We start from the raw sequence: 18,415 nt of genomic DNA, 5'->3' as shown, positions 1-18,415 counted from the left end.
ATTAGCATGAAAGAAAAAAGGAAGCTAGAACAATTTCTGAGAAGCCACATGTAAACTGGTAATTTTAAAATTAGGTTAATACAAACTTCTCTCAGTTCACAACAAACTGAAATTTTCAGGCCGATACAATTCTTTGCAGACAAAGCCCTATCCACAGACAAAAGGAATAAAAGTGAAGATTAGAATGTCCATGGAGTTTAAACGAAGGAGAAACGCCTACGGTAGTAGGCAACTTCTTTCCTGGCAAAACGAGTACCTCATAATGGTTACCTACACCACCTGACGCTAAAGTGAAAATCTATTAAAACCTATGAAATAGGACTTTCTTAAAATACAGGCTCTCTTGACTTCACGGGCAAACACATTAATGAGTAATCAAAACTAGAGGTTTCTAGCAGATACTACCCCAAATCCTGGGTAAGAACCAGAAAGAGCCTTAACTACCCCGGGGGGAGGGGGACTCCCACTCCATCACCGCCTCCCCCGCCCGCCACGGACGGTTGCCCAGGCCCTGCCTTCCCACGCGGCGGCTGCCGTGTGCTTCCCGCTCAGGGCAAACCTGCCCAGGAAGGCGGCGCCCGCTGTGTCTCCCAAGGGCAACCCTCGAGAGAGAGCGAGCACTGAGACACCAGGCGTTGTGGCCCTCGAGGAAGAGGGGCCCCGCGCCTTCCGGGCGACAGGAAAGCTAACGAGAGTCCGGCCCCGCCGCGCAGACCGCGTACTTGCTGCACTTGTACGAGTTCTCCCCGTCGAGCTGCTCGGGCTTCACGAACTGCTCCAGCGCCTTGTTCACACTCTGAGCAGCCTGGGGAGAGAGGAGAAGCGTCAGCGCCACAGCACCTCTCACTGACTCTTGATAGAAGAAAGGAAAAAGAGGGCTCAAAGGTATGAAAGCAGATGGGGGTGTGTTGGGAAAAAGAACATTTCCTGGCATCACGATGTTCACGTTCATACCCGTACACAACCAGCGATCTCCGCTGGCTAAGGAACAAGCAGATTAAAGCGAACCGTCCGTGAGGAGTCGCTCGCTGCAGCATCGTTTCCGTTAGCACGGAACCGGACGCACCGAACACGCACCAGCCATGAGCCAGGCGGCCGCTCACGGCACGGCCGGCCCCGCGCACACGCAGTGAGGCGGTCACGCGCCCAACTGAGACGTCACGCCGGTCTGGAAGCATGAGTAACGTGCTTGCAACAGTTTCCATCACACCGTTAAGGGCTCGTTCTGAGGGACGGGACCGCCTACGAGTCCGCAATGTTTCTCGCTTCTATCGTTAAGCACGGAGTACATTTGTAATCAGAAAAATAAAAAGCTTAACAAAAAATAGGAGCTGAGACAATGCGAGGAGCCAAAGAGTTTCTAAAAAATTACCATCATCTAAATTGGGCTAAACCAGGCATCAGATTCTGGTTTTGTCATGACGCCAAGTGAAAAGTCAAAGGCGAGAAAAAGATTAAGTGTTCTACGTCTGTAAGACACCTGCTCCAAATCTGACATGATCTCCTCTGAATCAAGTCTCAGAGTAGTAAGATTTTCACGTGTAGCACGTGAAAGTCTGAGTTATAAATGAACTACAGACGAAGTTACATCAAGTCTGACTGCCTTCTCCTGATCTCACCACCACAATTAGCAAACTTACCTTTATCTCCAACGTTATGTCGAGATATGGATCGAACGTATCTGAGACACCTTTGCAATTTAAACACTTAACTGAAACAAAAATAAAATGCAAAGAATAAGCAAAGAGTCATCGTTATGGCACTACCAACTACTGAAACGACAGAACACAAAAATACCACTTCAAAATAAAAAATTAAAGTACTTTTTTTTTTTTTTTTCAGATTGGGCAAACAACTGTAATACCACACACAGTGTGAGTCAGCGTCGAGAATGCAGCCCACACACACTGCTGGTTGGAAAGGGAACGGGTAGAACCTCCTGGAAGGACGACATGGCAGTACCACGATGTAGAACACATACCCTTTCGTGCAGAAATTCTAATCCTAAGAATTCATCCTACTTATACACTTTCACATGAACATAAAGGCATTGCACAGGGATATTCACTGACAGTAAGAACAATAACAAAAAGTTTGAAACAACCTCATTATCCATTGTTACAAGGGGGCTCAAGGGGAATTCTACTTCGGCTGTGAAAGACTGTTACCCACATGTACTGAAATGGACCAAGATTTCTAATGTTAAGAGAAAAATGAGAGAGGCCTATCCAATATACCCCCAGTGTGCTCATGCACAGGAGAGTGCTGGAAGGATGCACTACAAACTGAGACATGGGTTGCCTTTGAGGAAGGGGTTTGGGAGTCGGGGCTGGATTGGGAGGCACACTTTCCACTGCTAACCCTGTCCGCCTGCACTTTTTTAACCACATGCATGTATCACTTTACCAACTATTTTTTTTTTTTTAATGTTCATTTATTTTTGAGACAGAGACAGAGTGTGAGCAGGGGAGGGGTAGAGAGAGAGGGAGACAAGGGATCTGAAACAGGCTCCAGGCTCTGGGCTGTCAGCACAGAGCCCAACACAGGGCTCGAACTCAAGACCCCATGAGACCATGACTTGAGCCAAAGTCAGATGCTTAACCAATTGAGCCACCCAGGCGCCCCCACTTTACCAACTTTTAAACAAGACTTTACCTCTAGATCTTAGGTATCCTCCAAATATCTGGCAAACGAGTGTGGTAGCCTGGGTGTGTCTGTCTAATCTGAAAAACAAAGTGATACGAGACAAGAGTTCAACAAAAATTACAGATGCTGTGACAAAGCTTTAAGAGTATGGACTTCTATAAAAGAACGAGACTTCAAATCAGAAGCCACAAAATAAAAGACACCAGAATGCGAGGCCACCGGAGAAGAGTCTTGTCCGGACCAGAACGCAGGGAGGGTTTGGGGAGCCAACCCGAAAGAGGTAGGACGGTACTGAGAAGGGACCTGACACTGGGGCAGGCACCTGTGCTGGAAGCAAGCGGCAAGACTGAGCCGCTGGGCATGTGGCCCCGCTGGTGAAGGCAGGGGACACGGAGCGTTCTCCTCTGCTCTGGGGTCAGTCATCCGGGCAAGCGGAGCCCAGCCGAGGCAGGGCCAGCAGAACAGGAGACGTACCAGCTGTGCTCAGGCAACAGCAAGTGGGTTGGCATTTGGTACCTAGTTGCATTTGCAATCTTCCTCTTGAGTCTGCATTTAGATTTTAAGGAAGAAACTGCAGAAATTGGTAACTGACCAGACTAAGATGCAGGGAACACACACAAATTTCATAGGCTGGAGATGAGCAGAAAAAATGCTGGGCACAACTAGAAAGGAGAAGTGGTTAGTTTTAGATCTGCAAAGGGATGTTGGTGCTCAGAAATTAAGTAACGGCAAAACCAATATCCAATCCCTGACACCGGTTATTAAATCCAAATTGTTACAGTAAGCATACCTTTAAAATATTTTCACCATTTTATTTTTTTACATGGTACTTTATTTTTTTTTCAAGTTTATTTTATTTACTTTGAGAGCATGTGTGCACATGCGTGGGAGGAGGGGCAGGGGGAGGAGCAGAGTGGAAGAGAGAGAATTCCAAGCAGGCTTAGCACTGTCAGCACAGAGCCCGACGTGGGGCTTGAACTCACGAACCGTGAGAGCATGATCTGAGCTGAAAATCAAGAGTCGGACGCTTCACTGACTGAGCCACCCAAGCGCCCCTAACCACTTAAAAATAATGGCAATCATGTGAGGAAGAGGCAGCGCGAGGTCAAAAGTGAAGCCAACACAGAGCTCTGCGCATTCATCATAAAAGGCGAGACTGAACTCGGTAAGCCAGCGATGTCGAGGGAAGACGTGAGCGATGCTTTGCTGTACTCACTTATTGCTGCCATTCAAGCATGCTTTTTGCATAGCATCGACAGTGTACTGAAGGAATTCATGGGCATCTTCTTGGTTTCCAAAGCGGAAGTGCCTAGCTATACCTGTGAAGTTTAAGTGAAGACAGAGCTTTATCATCACATACAATCCACCTCGGCTGTGCCCCCACCCCCCCCCAGACGTTCCATCCCGTGACCACCTGTCGGTTAGAAAACGCCTGTAATTACTTTATGAGTTGACTAACACAAACTGCCTGAGAATGGCTAGAACCATGCCCCTGAAGACCATTACGAGTGCATGTGGGCTAGAGCTCCTGAGAGCCCAGAGACTCTAGGTCATCAGCAAGTTAATAAAATTATAGCTGACTAAATTCAACTTGGGCTGTATGGTCTCAAAAATTTGTTCACAATGTTACGTTAGTGCCCACAATCCTACTAAATTTGGTGCTAGGGCTCCCTAAGAGAATTCACGGCAAACATAAATGTCTACGCTTCTGTCCCAATAACCCACAGAACACGCCGCATCCTGCAGCCCTATTTCTAACTGAGCAGCTGCAAGACAGAATGACATAATGAAACGCAAGAGTATAAACAATGTCACAATAAAGCATTAACAGAGCAAGTTCTATAGATGAATATATAGAAATACAAATTCGCTGGAGTCACAGGAAACTGCCAGTGTTCCGCCAGTTCTGCCTACACAAATGGCAATCTCATGATCCAACCACATGTCAGGGGGTTATGTGAGCTCGTGAATATGGGTGCAAACAGCAATGCATTTTCTTAAAGTCTAAGTTTAAAAATATTAATCATTCTTTATATACACAAAATTAAACAAACAAAATTACCCCTGGCTAAAATTCTGCCGGGATCCGACACTGTTTAAAAAATGTTTGCACTGTCTCCTCTGGCCTGTTAATAAAGCCAAGGGCCAATAGAACACCTCTTAATCTTGAGCAGCTTTTTAGGCAAAAGGATTATAGATTGTCACTGTATAATTATCCACCCCTGTAATTACGCAGCTAGATTCCAGATTAACAGTTAGGGTTTCCTTTTTATTTGCATGCATTTTTTTCTCCTAACTCAGTTAATTAAGATGATGTAAAAGTTTACTGCAAAAACACACAGAAAGTGTGTTAAAAAATTTCACGCACCCTATCAGGATCATTATAATGCAAAAGAAAATTTTAAAGTCATTTAAAAATTAAATAGAAAAAGCAAAATCTATCTACAAATTTGCTCAGTTATGAGTTTAAATGTTGCTTTAAGAGTAGAGTTAACTCAAGTTTGATAATTCCTGACGCTATAGGTTAATACTCATTCACTGAATTGAAACGAATCCAAAAATATTTAAAGAAACCTATGGGACAATATTATAGTATAACTCAGCATAGAAATCCAAATAGGTAGGGGAAAAAAAATCACTGTACAACTTACCAATGATTTTATTAAAAAAGTGACTTTTAAAAATTTAAATTTGCTTATTCTAAACTGAATACTTTATTCCACTGTCATCTTTTAGGGTTTCAAAATGTGTTTCTATACTAAACATTTTACTGAAAATTTGTTATGAATTAAAGATATATCCACGTATGATAAGACGTTTGTTTTCTGCAATACACCAGGGGCTCATCTTTGACCAGTTGGGCCATTAAGACCAATTACCTAATAAATACTGAAATAAATTACTAGCGATGATACTTACGCCGCATCTCATTAATGACAAACATCGGCTTAATAACATCCCCAGGATTGCTGAGTGCCTGGGTGATATGTGCTTGCATGGTACACATCATACAAAATCCTTCCGCGTGACCTGAAAGATAACAGATGACAATCCTCCAAATTAGCAAAATATGGCTATACAGACACCACGGACGACTGTAAATAAGGGGCACACTCCTGAAATGAATTAATGACAATGGCTACTGTGCGTCACACCTCGAGCTAGCTTCCTTCATTCTCACCTAATTCTCCAACAAGCCTAAGTGATCAATATATACTGGCTCAATTTCATAAGAGAAAAACAGACTCAGAGAGTTAAAACGTTGCCCAATGTCAAATTAAGTGGATGACACATGCTGAATTCAAATATTTTCTTCATTTTCAAAGCTTGTGCTCTTAACTACTCTTTATACTGGGAAAAATAGGTTTTCTCTTATACTACCATTTGTCTCAAACAGTAAAAAAAAAAAAAAAAAAAAGTCTCCATACAAGAAGTTCAAAGCCTTTCTGTAAATATTCTGGTCTTGTTGGACATGTACAGGGGTCTCTGTTACACATTTCTTCCTTTTTACAACTTCTAAAAAATGTGAAAACCATTCTTAGCTCATGACTAACTGGTTCTACTGGTATCCCGTGAGTAGAGGCCACAAATGCTGCTAACCATCCTACAAAAAGCCCAGGCCAGCCCCCACAACAAAGCATTATCTGGTTCCAACATCAGTAGTGCTGAGATTGAGAAACTCACCTTAAACTAAATCCTGCTCAGTACCTGCCTCACAAAGAGCCTTGAAAGGTTCAAACTCTTTCCAACTGATACAACTGTGTCCCAGAATAAAGCTCAAAAATATTTATAGGAATCAAAAAGAAAAAAAAAAAACCTTCCACACCCAAAAACATACCATTCTAATTAAAGACTACAAGGCATGAAAAATGCAGGAATGACCAATAACAAGGAGAAAATAAACAGAAACAGACCCAGAAATGGCACAGATGATAAAATCAAGAGACAAAGACATTAAAAAATAAATTATATACACATTCATGTGTTCAAGGAGGTAGAAAAAAGCAAAAGCATGTTAGGGGGAGCCATGGAAACAGATCCAAATGTACTTTACAGGTGAAATGTAGAATCTCTGAGATGAAAAACACAGATGAGATTAATAACAGATTAGACAGAAGAGAAGAAAACATTAGTGAACTTGAAGACTTAGCAACAGAAATAATCCATAACGAAACACATACACACACAAACTCAGAACAACAAAAACATTAGCATATCAGTGAGCAGTGGGACTCCAAGTTAGTCCCTAAAAATACATATAATTGGGGTATGAAGGAACAGAGTATTTCAGGAAATAATGACTGTCTATAGAGAGCACAAAGGAGATTTTTAGAATGATGCTACGGTTTTGTTTCCTGAAAAGGTGGTGGTTTGCATGAATCTATACCTGTGTTAAAATTCATTGAACTGTGCACCAAAAACTTTAACATTACTCTAATGACAAAAATAAAAATTTTTTAAATGACTAGAAGTCATGCAAATTTCAAACAGTACGTCTACAGATCTAAGAGTCTCAGTAAGTCCCAAACAGAAAAAGACACGAGAAAACTACACAAAAACTAGTCAGACTGCTTAGGACAGTGATAAAGACAGCATCATAAAGCAGTGAGTAAAACAAACAAACAAAACAAAACATGTATACAGAAACAAAGCTAAAACTGACAACAGACTTCTTGTCAGAAACAACACGGAACAGAAAACAGCACAGTAACACCTTTCAGGTATTAGAAGAATAATGTTCTTCTCACACTGTATAGAGCACAGAATTCTAGGCCCCATGAAAACATCTTTCTAACACAAAGATGAGACTTTCACTTCTGGGAAGACAGAGGAGAGGTTCTTCCTCCCATTCCTCTGCGAAATAGAAAAGCCCTGGACGTTGTCTGTAAAACAAATATAAGAAGGCAGTGAAAGAGGAAAAGACAAGCTAGCAACTGCGGAACCCAAAGAATGACACTGTGGCAAGTTCCCTGGGTTTTCTTTGTGCCTCAGATAGTCCAGAGCTAAAGAAGCTAGCAACCTGGAAACACCAACAAATAGGATAAAGCCCCAGTGAAAGCCTGCTTTCTGCAGCCAAAAGACCAGCGTGGCAAGACAGAAAACTTTTAGACAGTAATTCTCTACTCTAGCCACACACCACAGAAAAACAATGACTCCCAGACCCCTAGGCCAGCAAAGGCCAAGTAGGCAGCCTAAACTTCCACTTGCCAGGCTGTAATGGGGCACCCAACCCACCCACTCGTAGTAGTGTTAGAGAAGGTGGATTAGGAGCTAGAACTTTCATCCATGTGGGGTGATAACAATCACACCTCATCCCACAGCAAAGATCAGGTGAGGAACCTGGACTTGGATGCCAGCCCCCGGTAGTGAAGACGACTCCCTCCAATTCGCCATTGGGATAGTATCAGAATCAGGACTTTCAACATCACCCAGTGGTACAAAGCTGCTGTGGTGTCAGTGGAGACCAGGTGGAGAGCAGGAACGAGGAGCCCCAACCTCCCCCTGCCCCCATGCTTCACGGGCAGAAGCCCGGACTTCTACTTCAACCTAATACTACTTCCTTTGCCAGAGTGCTATCACAGAAAGCCCGCTGAAGCAATCATTAGATAAGATCCACATAAAACTTGTAACACAAAAGCATCCAGGTTTCAACTGAAAATCACTCATCATTTCTCGAATGAGTGAAAAAAAATAAAGAGATGATGCCCGCACTGAGATGATAGAGATGTCAGAATTATCTAGCAAAGGTTTTAAAGAAACCAAGAGAAAAATGGCTCAGCTGATAATTACAAACACCCTAGGAACAACTGAAAAATACAGAAAGACTCAACAAAGAAATAGGAGATATAAAGAACCAAGTGGAAACTTTAGAAACAAAAAATACAATAATCAAAATAAACTCAGTGGATAAGTTAGAAGAATAGAGATTGCAGAAGAAAAAAATCAGTCAACATGAAGACAGAACAGCAGAAATTACCTACTCTGAAGAATGGAGAGAAAAGAGACTGGTGGGGGCGGGGGGGGGGGGGGCAATGAACAGAGCCTCAGGGACCTGTGGGACTCTAACAAAACATGTAGCACACATGTCATCAGACTCCCAGAGGAGCCCCAGAGGGCTGAAAAAGTATTACACGGAAGGAAGGCTGAAAATTTCCCAAATGTGGTAAAAAATAGAAGTCTATAGATTCAAGAAGCTGAGCAAACCCCAAACAGGAAAAAGAAACCTATCCCAAAACATATCATAACTAAACTTCTGAAAACTAAAGACAGAATCTTGAAAGCGGTGAAAGAAAACAGTACACTACCTATGAAAGTGTGTGTGTATGTGTGTGTGTGTATGAAATAAACAAGAAAAATGACAGACTTCAGATCAAAAATGGTGGAGGCCAGAGGAAGTGGCACAATTTTCAAGGTCTGAATGAAAAGGAGTATCCGCCCAGAACCCTACACACAGTGGAAATACCTTCAGGAATGAAGGCAAAATCAAGACGTTCTCAGATGAAGCAAAAACTAAGAAAATCTGGGGGTGCCTGGGTGGCTCAGTCGGTTGAGCATCCGACTTCGGCTCGGGTCATGATCTCGCAGTCCATGAGTTCAAGCCCCGCGTCGGGCTCTGTGCTGACTGCTAAGAGCCTGGAGCCTGCTTCAGATTCTGTGCCTGCCTCTCTCTCTCTGCCCCTCCCCTGCTCATGCTCTGTCTCTCAAAAATAATGTTAAAAAAAAAAATTTAAAAAACAAACTAAGAAAATCTGTCACCAGTACACATACCTTAAAAGAATGACTAAAAGAATTCTCTCAACAAAAAGGGAATGATTTTTTAAAAACAGAAACCCTGGAACATCAAAAAGGAGGAAAGAAATAGTAACAAAAAATAAAGGCAAATATAATAGGCTTTCTTTTTCTCAAGTTTCTAACTTACGTGACGATCAAAAAAATTATAACACTGTCACTGATATGGTTCTAAATGTAAGTGGACGAAATATTTAATTACCTGACAATTAGGGGAGACTAAAGAGAGATAGAAGGTTTCTACACTTACCTTTATTTAGTAAAATGACACCAGTAGACTCTGATAAGTTATGTATATATAATGCAAACCTAGAGTAACCACTAAAAAGACTACATATACTCAAAAAAGTTAAAAATAAATCCAAACAAAATTATAAAAAAATATTCACGTAACCCACAGGAAGGCAGGGAGAAGGAAACAAAAACAAAAAACAGAGAGAAAACAAAATGACAGACTTAAGTCCTGATTTGTCAATAAGCTTAAAAATGTAAATGTTCTAAATATACCAATTAAGAAAACCCAGATTAACAAAGTAGATGGAATAACGTGACTCAATCATATGATACCTCCATTTTATATACATATATATATATATACATATATATGTATATATATGTGTATATATACATATATGTGTATATATATATGCACACATATATATATATACATATATATATGTGTATATATATATGCACACATATATATATATATATATGTATATATATATATACAAAAACTTACAGCAATCCTCAATGTGTTTGTACCAAACAACAAAGCTGCAATACACATGAACCAAACTCTGATAGAACTGAAAACAGACATAGAGAAATCCACAACTAGAGCTGGAAACCTCAACATCCTTCTGTCAATAAATGAACAATGAGAAAATCAGCAAGGATACAGAACTCAGCAATATCATCAGCCAATGGGATATGGACAACTTATAGAACACTCCAGACAACAGCACTATACAAATTCATTTCAAGGGTTCATGGAACATATACCAAGACAGACCATATCCTGGGCCACAAAACAAACCTCAAAAAATTGAAGAGAGTAGAACCTGGGTGGCCCAGTCAGTTGAGTGCTGAACTTAGGTTCAGGTCAAGATCTCACGGTTTGTGAGTTTGAGCCCCCCACTGGGATCACTGCTCTCAGTGCAGAGCCTGCTTTGGATGCTCTGTCCCCCTTTCTCTGTCCCTCCCCTGCTTGTGCACACGTGATCGCTTGAGCTCTCCCTCGCTCTCAAAAAAAAAAAAAAAATTAATTAATTAAATAACACATTTAAAAATTTTAAGGGAATTGAAATAATAAAGGATATGTTTTCTACCACACTGGAATCATAATAGAAATTAGAGAAAGATAACAGGAAAATCAATGAACACCTGGAAACTAAGTAACATGCTTCTATATAATCCATGGATCAAAAAATAAATATCAAGGGAAACTTAAAAATGCACTGAACTAATGAAAAACCAACATATCAAAAATGCAGAGACACAGCTAAAGCATTGCTGAAAGGGCAACGTATGGGTATTACCAATATCAGAAACAAAACCCTGCAGATACAAAAAATTGAATTTGTAATTTAAAAACTCTCAAAAAGTACAGCTCCAGACCAAGATAGCTTCACTGATAAAGGCTACCAAATGTTTAAATACGAACCTACGTCAAGTCCACACAATCTCTTCAAAAATCCAGAGGAGTTAATGTATCCCAAATTCATTTTTTATAAAACTAGTATTACCCTGATAATGAACCAAACAAATATGGTATAAAGTTAGAAAACAGACCACCATCTCTCATGAATAGATATGTAAAATTCCTTAATAAAATATTACAAGTAAAATTCAGCAAAACTCAAAAACGATTACGCATCAGAGGAGAGAGGGGAAGATGCCACGGACTAGGAGGACCCGAGGCTCGACTCGTCCCACGAATACAAGATAACTATCAAGTCATCCCAAATACCCTAGAAATTGATCTGAGAACTGGCAGAACAAACTCCACAACTAGCGGCAGAGGAGAGGCCACATGAAGGAGGAGGAAGAGCAGAGCCACAGACTGGGAGAGAAAATGTGGCTCCTGCAGTAGGGAGGGAGCTGCAGTCACTGAAGAGGGCAGGGCAAGAGACATACTGGCACACAGGGCAGTGCAAGGGGAGAAGAATCCCCAGAGCAACTGGCTCGCAAAGCAAAAGGTTCCAAATTTCCTGAGTTCTTACCACCCGAAGGGTTTAAAGCCTGGAGTTTTAAAGGTCAGAGTAAGTGGCTCTGGTAGAGATCAGAAGACACTGCTGCTGCTCTTGGAGAAAACAGACCTACAGCGTGGAAACAAGATCTGACGAGTGCCTGAGGCACACAGTAGGGAGGTTAGCTGCTCATCACAGAGCATGTCCAAGAAAGAGAGTGTTCACAGAGAGACCCCCTTGGGAACAAAGACACTGGCCACCAGCATTTCCTTCCCTCTGCCCTGCAGTGTAAACAAGGAGCCACCTGTGGGAACCAGGACAGCACCAACACTCACTACCTAACATGCTGACACTAAGCCCTCCCCGCCCGCCGCCCCCCCCATGCTCTGGAAGAACCTCCCTTCCCAGTCACACTTGCCACAGTCCCAGTGCAGCAGGTCCCTCCCCCAGAAGACCAAACTAAACCCCTGCTAACCTCCATCCCCCCAGCCAGGAGTTTTTCAAGGCCTCAGTTCTGGGTGGCAGCAGCAACAGGTCTCATTTTACAAGCAGATCAGGGCACACCCAGTTAAAACTCATCACATTCAGGCCAGGGACCAAACACTGCCCACAACAGGCAAAGAGAGCCTCTGCAGGCAATCAGCCTGAAAGGTAAAGTGGCCAGAATACAACAGCAGAGCACACGCAGCTCACGGTGGAGACACTCCTGGCAGCGCCAGGCCTTGGGGAACAGGAGATACTACACTGCGGGGCACTATGTGACCTCTCCATAAAGTCATTACCCTCAAAAACCAGGAACCATAGGTCACTGTCCTAACACACAGAAACAAGCACAGGGACAAAATGAGAAGACAGAGGAATTTGCCCCAAATGAAAGAACAGGAAGGCCATGGCCAGAGATCTGAGTGGAACAGTTTTAAGTAACACAGCTGACGGAGAATTTAAAGCAATGATCATAAGGATACTAGCTGGACTTGAGAAAAGAGTGGAGGACGTCAGTGAGACCATTAACAGAGATAAGGAATAACATAGCAGAGATAAAGGGCTCAATAAATGAAATGAGAAACATGCTTGATGGAATAAACAGCAGGTTGGAAGAAGCAGAGGAACAAATTAATGGCCTAAAAGAGTAATGGAAAGTTATCAAGCTGAACAAAAGAGAGAAAAAAGAATTATGCAAAACAAGAATAAGCTTAGGGAATTCAGTGACTCCATCAAACATAACATTCATATTGGGATCCCAGAAGAAGAGAAAAAAAGAGGCTGAGAATTTATTTGAAGAAATAATAGCTGACAACTTCCTTAATCTGGGGAAGGAAATAGATATCTTGATCCAGGAGGCACAGAGAACCCCCGACAAAATCAACAAAAGTAGATCCACACCAAGACGTATTGTAATGGCAAAATATAGTGATAAAAAAAATATTAAAAGCAGCAAGACAAATGAAGGCTGTTACATACAAAGGAAACCCTGTAAGGCTACCAGCGGATTTTTCAGTAGAAACTTTCCAAGCCGGAAAGCAGTGGCATAATATATTTAAAGTGCTGAATGGGAAAAACCTGCAGCCAAAAATACTCTATCTAGCAAGGCTACCATTCAGCATAGGAGAGAGAAAGAGTTTCCCAGACAAACAAAAACTAAAGGAGTTAGTGGCCACTAAAACAGCCCTGCACGAAGTATTAAAGGTGACTCTGAGTGGAAAGGAAAGACCAAAAATGACAATATGAAGGTAGGAAGCACAAAAATAGTAAAAATGAATATTTCTGTAAAATATCAGTCAAGAAACTAACAACAGGATGTAAAATATGACACCATATACCTAAAATGTGAGGAAGAAAGGAGTAAAGAATAGGTTCCAACTTAAACAACCATCAAGTTAATATAGACTGCTATATGCAAAAGATGTTATACACAAACCTAATGGTAACCACGAATCAAAAACCAGTAATAAATACACAAAGAAGAAAAAGAAATCCAAATATATCACCAAAGAAAACCAGCAAACCATGAAAGAGAGAAAGACAAGAATGAATCAGAGAAAATCTTCAGAAACAACCACAAAACAAGTAGTAAAATGACAATAATTACATAGTTACCAATAATTACTTTGAATATAAGCGAACTAAACACTCCAATCAAAAGACACAGGATGACAGGGTGCCTGGGTGGCTCAGTCAGTTAAGTGTCCGACTTCAGCTCAGGTCATGATCTCACAGTTCATGGTTTGAGCTCTGCATCAGGCTCTGTGCTGATAGCTCCGAGCCAGGAGCCTGCTTCGGATTCTGTGTGTGTGTGTGTGTGTGTGTGTGTGTGTGTGTGTGTGTGTGTGTCTCTCTCTCTCTGCCCCTCCCACACTTGTGTGCACACCTGCTCACGCTAGCTCTCTCTCAAAAATAAACATTACAATAAATAAAAATAAAAATAAACAACAATAATAAAGGGGACAACCCAACAAGAAGATACTACAATTACAAATATTTATGCACCCAACACGAAAGCACCCAAATATATAAAACAGTAAATAATAAACATGAAGGAACTAATTGATAATAATACAATAACAGTAGGGGACTTTAACACCCCACTGACATCAATGGACAGATCATCTAAACAGAACATCCACAAGGAAGCAAAGGCTTCGAACGACACTGGACCAGATGGACTTAACAGGCATATTCAGAACATTCCATCCCAAAACAGCAGAATACACATTCATGTGCACATGGATCATTCTCCAGAATAGATCACACATTAGCCCCCAAAACAACCCTCAACAAATTCAAGAAGGTTGTAATCATACTATGAATCTTTTCTGACCAAACACTATGAAATTACAAGTCAACCACATGAAAAAATCTGGAAAGACCACAAATACATGGATTAAAAAACATCATACTACTGGGGCGCCTGGGTGGCGCAGTCGGTTAAGCGTCCGACTTCAGCCAGGTCACGATCTCGCGGTCCGTGAGTTCGAGCCCCGCGTCAGGCTCTGGGCTGATGGCTCGGAGCCTGGAGCCTGTTTCCGATTCTGTGTCTCCCTCTCTCTCTGCCCCTCCCCCGTTCATGCTCTGTCTCTCTCTGTCCCAAAAATAAATAAAAAACGTTGAAAAAAAAATTAAAAAAAAAAAAACAAAAAAAAAAAAACATCATACTAAACAATGAATGGGTCAACCAGGAAATCAAAGACGAAATTTAAAACGTAGAGGCACATGGGTGGCTCAGTTAAGTGTCTGACTCTTGATTTTGGTTCAGGTCATGATCCCATGTTTTGTGAAATCGAGCCTTGTGTCAGGCTCTGGGATGACAGCATGGAGCCTGTTTGGGATTCCCTTTCCACCTCTCTCTCTCTGTCCCCCTCCTACTTGTGCATGCACACACATGCTCTCTCAAAATAAATAAACATTCAAAAAAGGTTTTTTTTTTTTTTTAATAAATTAAAAAGTAATGGAAACAAATGAAAATGAAAACATAGTGGTCCAAAACCTTTCAGATGTAGCAAAAGCACTTCTAAGAGGGAAGATTACAACAATACAGGCTTACCTCAAGAAGCAAAAAAAATCTCAAATAAACAACCTAACCTTGCACCTAAAGGCGCTAGAAAAAGAACAACAAACAAAACAAAAAACCAGCAAAAGGAAGGAAATAATATAGATTACAATAGAAATAAATGATACACAAACTAAAAAAATAATAGAATGGGTCAGTGAAGCCAAGAGCTGGTTCTTTAAAAAAAAAAAAAAAAAAAATCAATAAAATTGATAAACCTCTAGCCAGACTTTATCAAGAAAAAAAGAGAAAGGACTCAAATAAAATCACAAATGAGTGGAGAAACAACCAGCACCACAGAAATACAGTTAAGAGAATATTATGAAAAACTATGTGCCAACAAATTGGACAACCTGGAAGAAATGGATAAATTCCTAGAAACATACAAACTATCAAAACTGAAAGAGGAAGAAACAGAAAACTTAGACCAATAACCAGCAAAGAAATTGAATCAGTAATCAAAAAGCTCCCAACAAACCAAAGTTCAGGGCCAAATGGCTTCACAGGCAAATTCCACCAAACATTTAAAGAAGAATTAATACCTATTCTTCTCAAGCTATGCTAAAAAACAAAAAAGGAAGGAAAACTTCCAAACTTATTCCATGAGGCCAACATTACCCTGATACCAAAACCAGATAAAGACTCCACTAAAAAGAGAACCACAGGCCAAAAGCCCTCATGAGCACGGGTGCAAAAATCCTCAATAAAATACTAACAAACTGAATCCAACAATACATTAAAAAAATCATTCACCATGATCAAGTGGGATTTATTTCTGGGTTGCAAAGGAGGTTCAATATTTGCAAATTAATGTAATGCATCACATCAATTTAAAAAAATAAAACCATACGATCATTTCAACAGATGCAGGTTAAAGTACAACATCCAATTCATGATAAAACTGTCAACAAAGTAAGTTTAACGAGAACATACCTCAACATAATAAAGGCCATGTATGAAAAACTCACAGCTAGTATCATCCTCAATGGGAAAAAACTGAGAGCTTTCCCTCTATGTTCAGCAACAAGACAGGGATGTCAGTCTCACCACTGTTATCCAACACAGTACTGGAAGTCCTAGCCATAGCAATCAGACATGAAACAAAATAAAAGGCATCCAAACTGATAAGAAGTAAAACCTTCAGTACTTGCAGATGACACGATACTCAATATAGAAAACCTGAAAAGACGCCACCAAAAAACTACTAGAACTGACCAATGAATTCAGTGAAGTCATAAATACAAAATCAATGTACAGAAATCTGCTGCATTTCTATACACCAATAATGAACCGGCAGAAAGAAAAATTAAGAAGTCTATCCCATTTACAATTGCACCAAAAACAATGATACCTAGGAATGAACCTAACCAAAGAAGAGAAAGAGCTGCACTTTGAAAACTATAAAACACTGATGAAAGAAACAGAAGAGGACACAAAGACATGGAAAGACACTCCATGCACATGGACTGGAAAAATACTGTTAAAATGTCTATGCTACCCATAGCAATCTACACATTTAATGCAATCTCTATCAAAATACCAACAGCAATTTTCAAAGAATTAGGACAAACAATCTTAAAATTTGTATGGAACCACAAAAGACCCCAAATAGCCAAAGCTATCTTGAAAAAGAAAAGCAAAGCCGGAGGCATTACGATTCAAGACTTCAAGTTATATTACAAAGCTGTAGTGGTCAAAACAGTACGGTACCAGCACAAAAACAGATATATGGATCAATAGAACACAATAGAAAATCCTGAAATGGGGGCGCCTGGGTGGCTTGGTCGGTTAAGCCTCCGACTTCGGCTCAGGTCATGATCTCGCGGTCCGTGAGTTCGAGCCCCGCGTCGGGCTCTGTGCTGACAGCTCAGAGCCTGGAGCCTGTTTCAGATTCTGTGTCTCCCTCTCTCTCTCTGCCCCTCCCCCCATTCATGCTCTGTCTCTCTCTGTCTCAAAAATAAATAAAACATTAAAAAAAAATTTTTTAAATAAAAATAAAAAATAAAAAAAAATTAAACAAAAAGAAAATCCAGAAATGAACCCACAATTACACTGTCAATTAATCTTAGACAAAGCAGAAAAGAATATCCAATTGGAAAAAGTGTCTTCAACAAGTGGCACTGGGAAAACTGTCAGTAACATGCAAAAGAATGAAACTGGGCCACTTTCTTACACCAACACAAAACCAAATTGAAAATGGACTAAAGACCTAAATATGAGACCTGAAACCATAAAAATCCTAGAAGAGAGCACAGTAAGTAACCTCTTTGACATCAGTCATAGCAACATCTTTCTAGACATGTCTCCTGAGGCAAGGGAAACAAAAGCAAAAAGAAACTATCGGGACTTCATCAAAATAAAAAGCTTCTGCCCAGCGAAGGAAACAATCAACAAAATTAAAAGGCAGCCCATGGAATAGAAGATATTTGCAAATGACATATCCGATTAAGGGCTAGAATCCAAAATATATAAAGAACTTGTAAAACTCAACACCCGAAAAACAACTAATCTAATTAAAAGATGGGCAGAAGGTATGAACAGACATTTCTCCAATACAACATCCAGATGGCCAACAGACACGTGAAAAGATGCTCGTGACCACTCATCGTCAGGGAAATGCAAATCAAAACCATAACGAGTTACCACCTCACACCTGTCAGAATGGCTAAAATCAACAACACAAGAAACAACAGTGTTGGCAAGGATGCAGAGAAAAAGGGACCCTTGTGTACTGTTGATGGAATGCAAACTGGTGCAACCACTCTAGGAAAGAGTATGGAGCATCCTCAAAAAGTTAAAAACAGAACTACCCTACAATCCAGCAATTACACTACTGGGTATTTACCCAAAGAAAACAGAAGCACTAATTCATGCATAATGCATCCCTATGTTCACAACAGCATTATTTACAATAACCAAGATATGGAAGCAGCCCAAGTGTTCACTGACTGATAAGGAGATAAAGAAGATGGAAAATATACCCACAATGGAATATTAAGTCAGAAAAAGAATGAATTTTTGTCACTTGCAATGACATGAACGTACTTAGAGAGCGTAACGGTGAGCATAAAAAGTCAGTCAGGGGTGCCTGGGTGGCTCAGTTGGTTAAGCGTCCGGACTCCTGATTTCAACTCAGGTCACAGTCTTGTGGTTTGTGGGATCAATCCCCGCATCAGGCTCTACTTAGAGCACAGAGCCTGAGTGAGATTCTCTCTCTGCCCCTCCCCTACTTGTGCACATG

At 40.8% G+C, this 18,415-nt stretch overlaps 1 protein-coding gene across 3 annotated transcripts in view; it reads right to left on the bottom strand.

The window, feature by feature from the left end:
• Positions 1-18,415, bottom strand: part of USP42 (ubiquitin specific peptidase 42) — a 48,833-nt gene that overhangs the window by 13,870 nt on the left and 16,548 nt on the right. For all 3 annotated transcript variants that reach the window (XR_008419202.1, XR_008419203.1, XM_053894128.1), the window contains exons 4-8: positions 5,566-5,676; positions 3,863-3,965; positions 2,656-2,723; positions 1,641-1,711; positions 723-805 (exon numbers count right to left, since the gene is read on the bottom strand). Coding sequence is in view for 1 of the 3 variants with exons in the window: in XM_053894128.1 (XP_053750103.1) it covers positions 723-805; positions 1,641-1,711; positions 2,656-2,723; positions 3,863-3,965; positions 5,566-5,676 (436 nt within the window). In the remaining 2 variants the exon portion in view is untranslated. The remainder of the gene's footprint in view (positions 1-722; positions 806-1,640; positions 1,712-2,655; positions 2,724-3,862; positions 3,966-5,565; positions 5,677-18,415) is intronic.

Source organism: Panthera pardus, unplaced genomic scaffold (assembly GCF_024362965.1).
Source record: "Panthera pardus isolate Hobbes unplaced genomic scaffold, ASM2436296v1 HiC_scaffold_4, whole genome shotgun sequence".
In the NCBI taxonomy this organism is placed as follows: Eukaryota; Metazoa; Chordata; class Mammalia; order Carnivora; family Felidae; genus Panthera; species Panthera pardus.
This window is presented reverse-complemented; position numbering and strand designations above follow the sequence as displayed.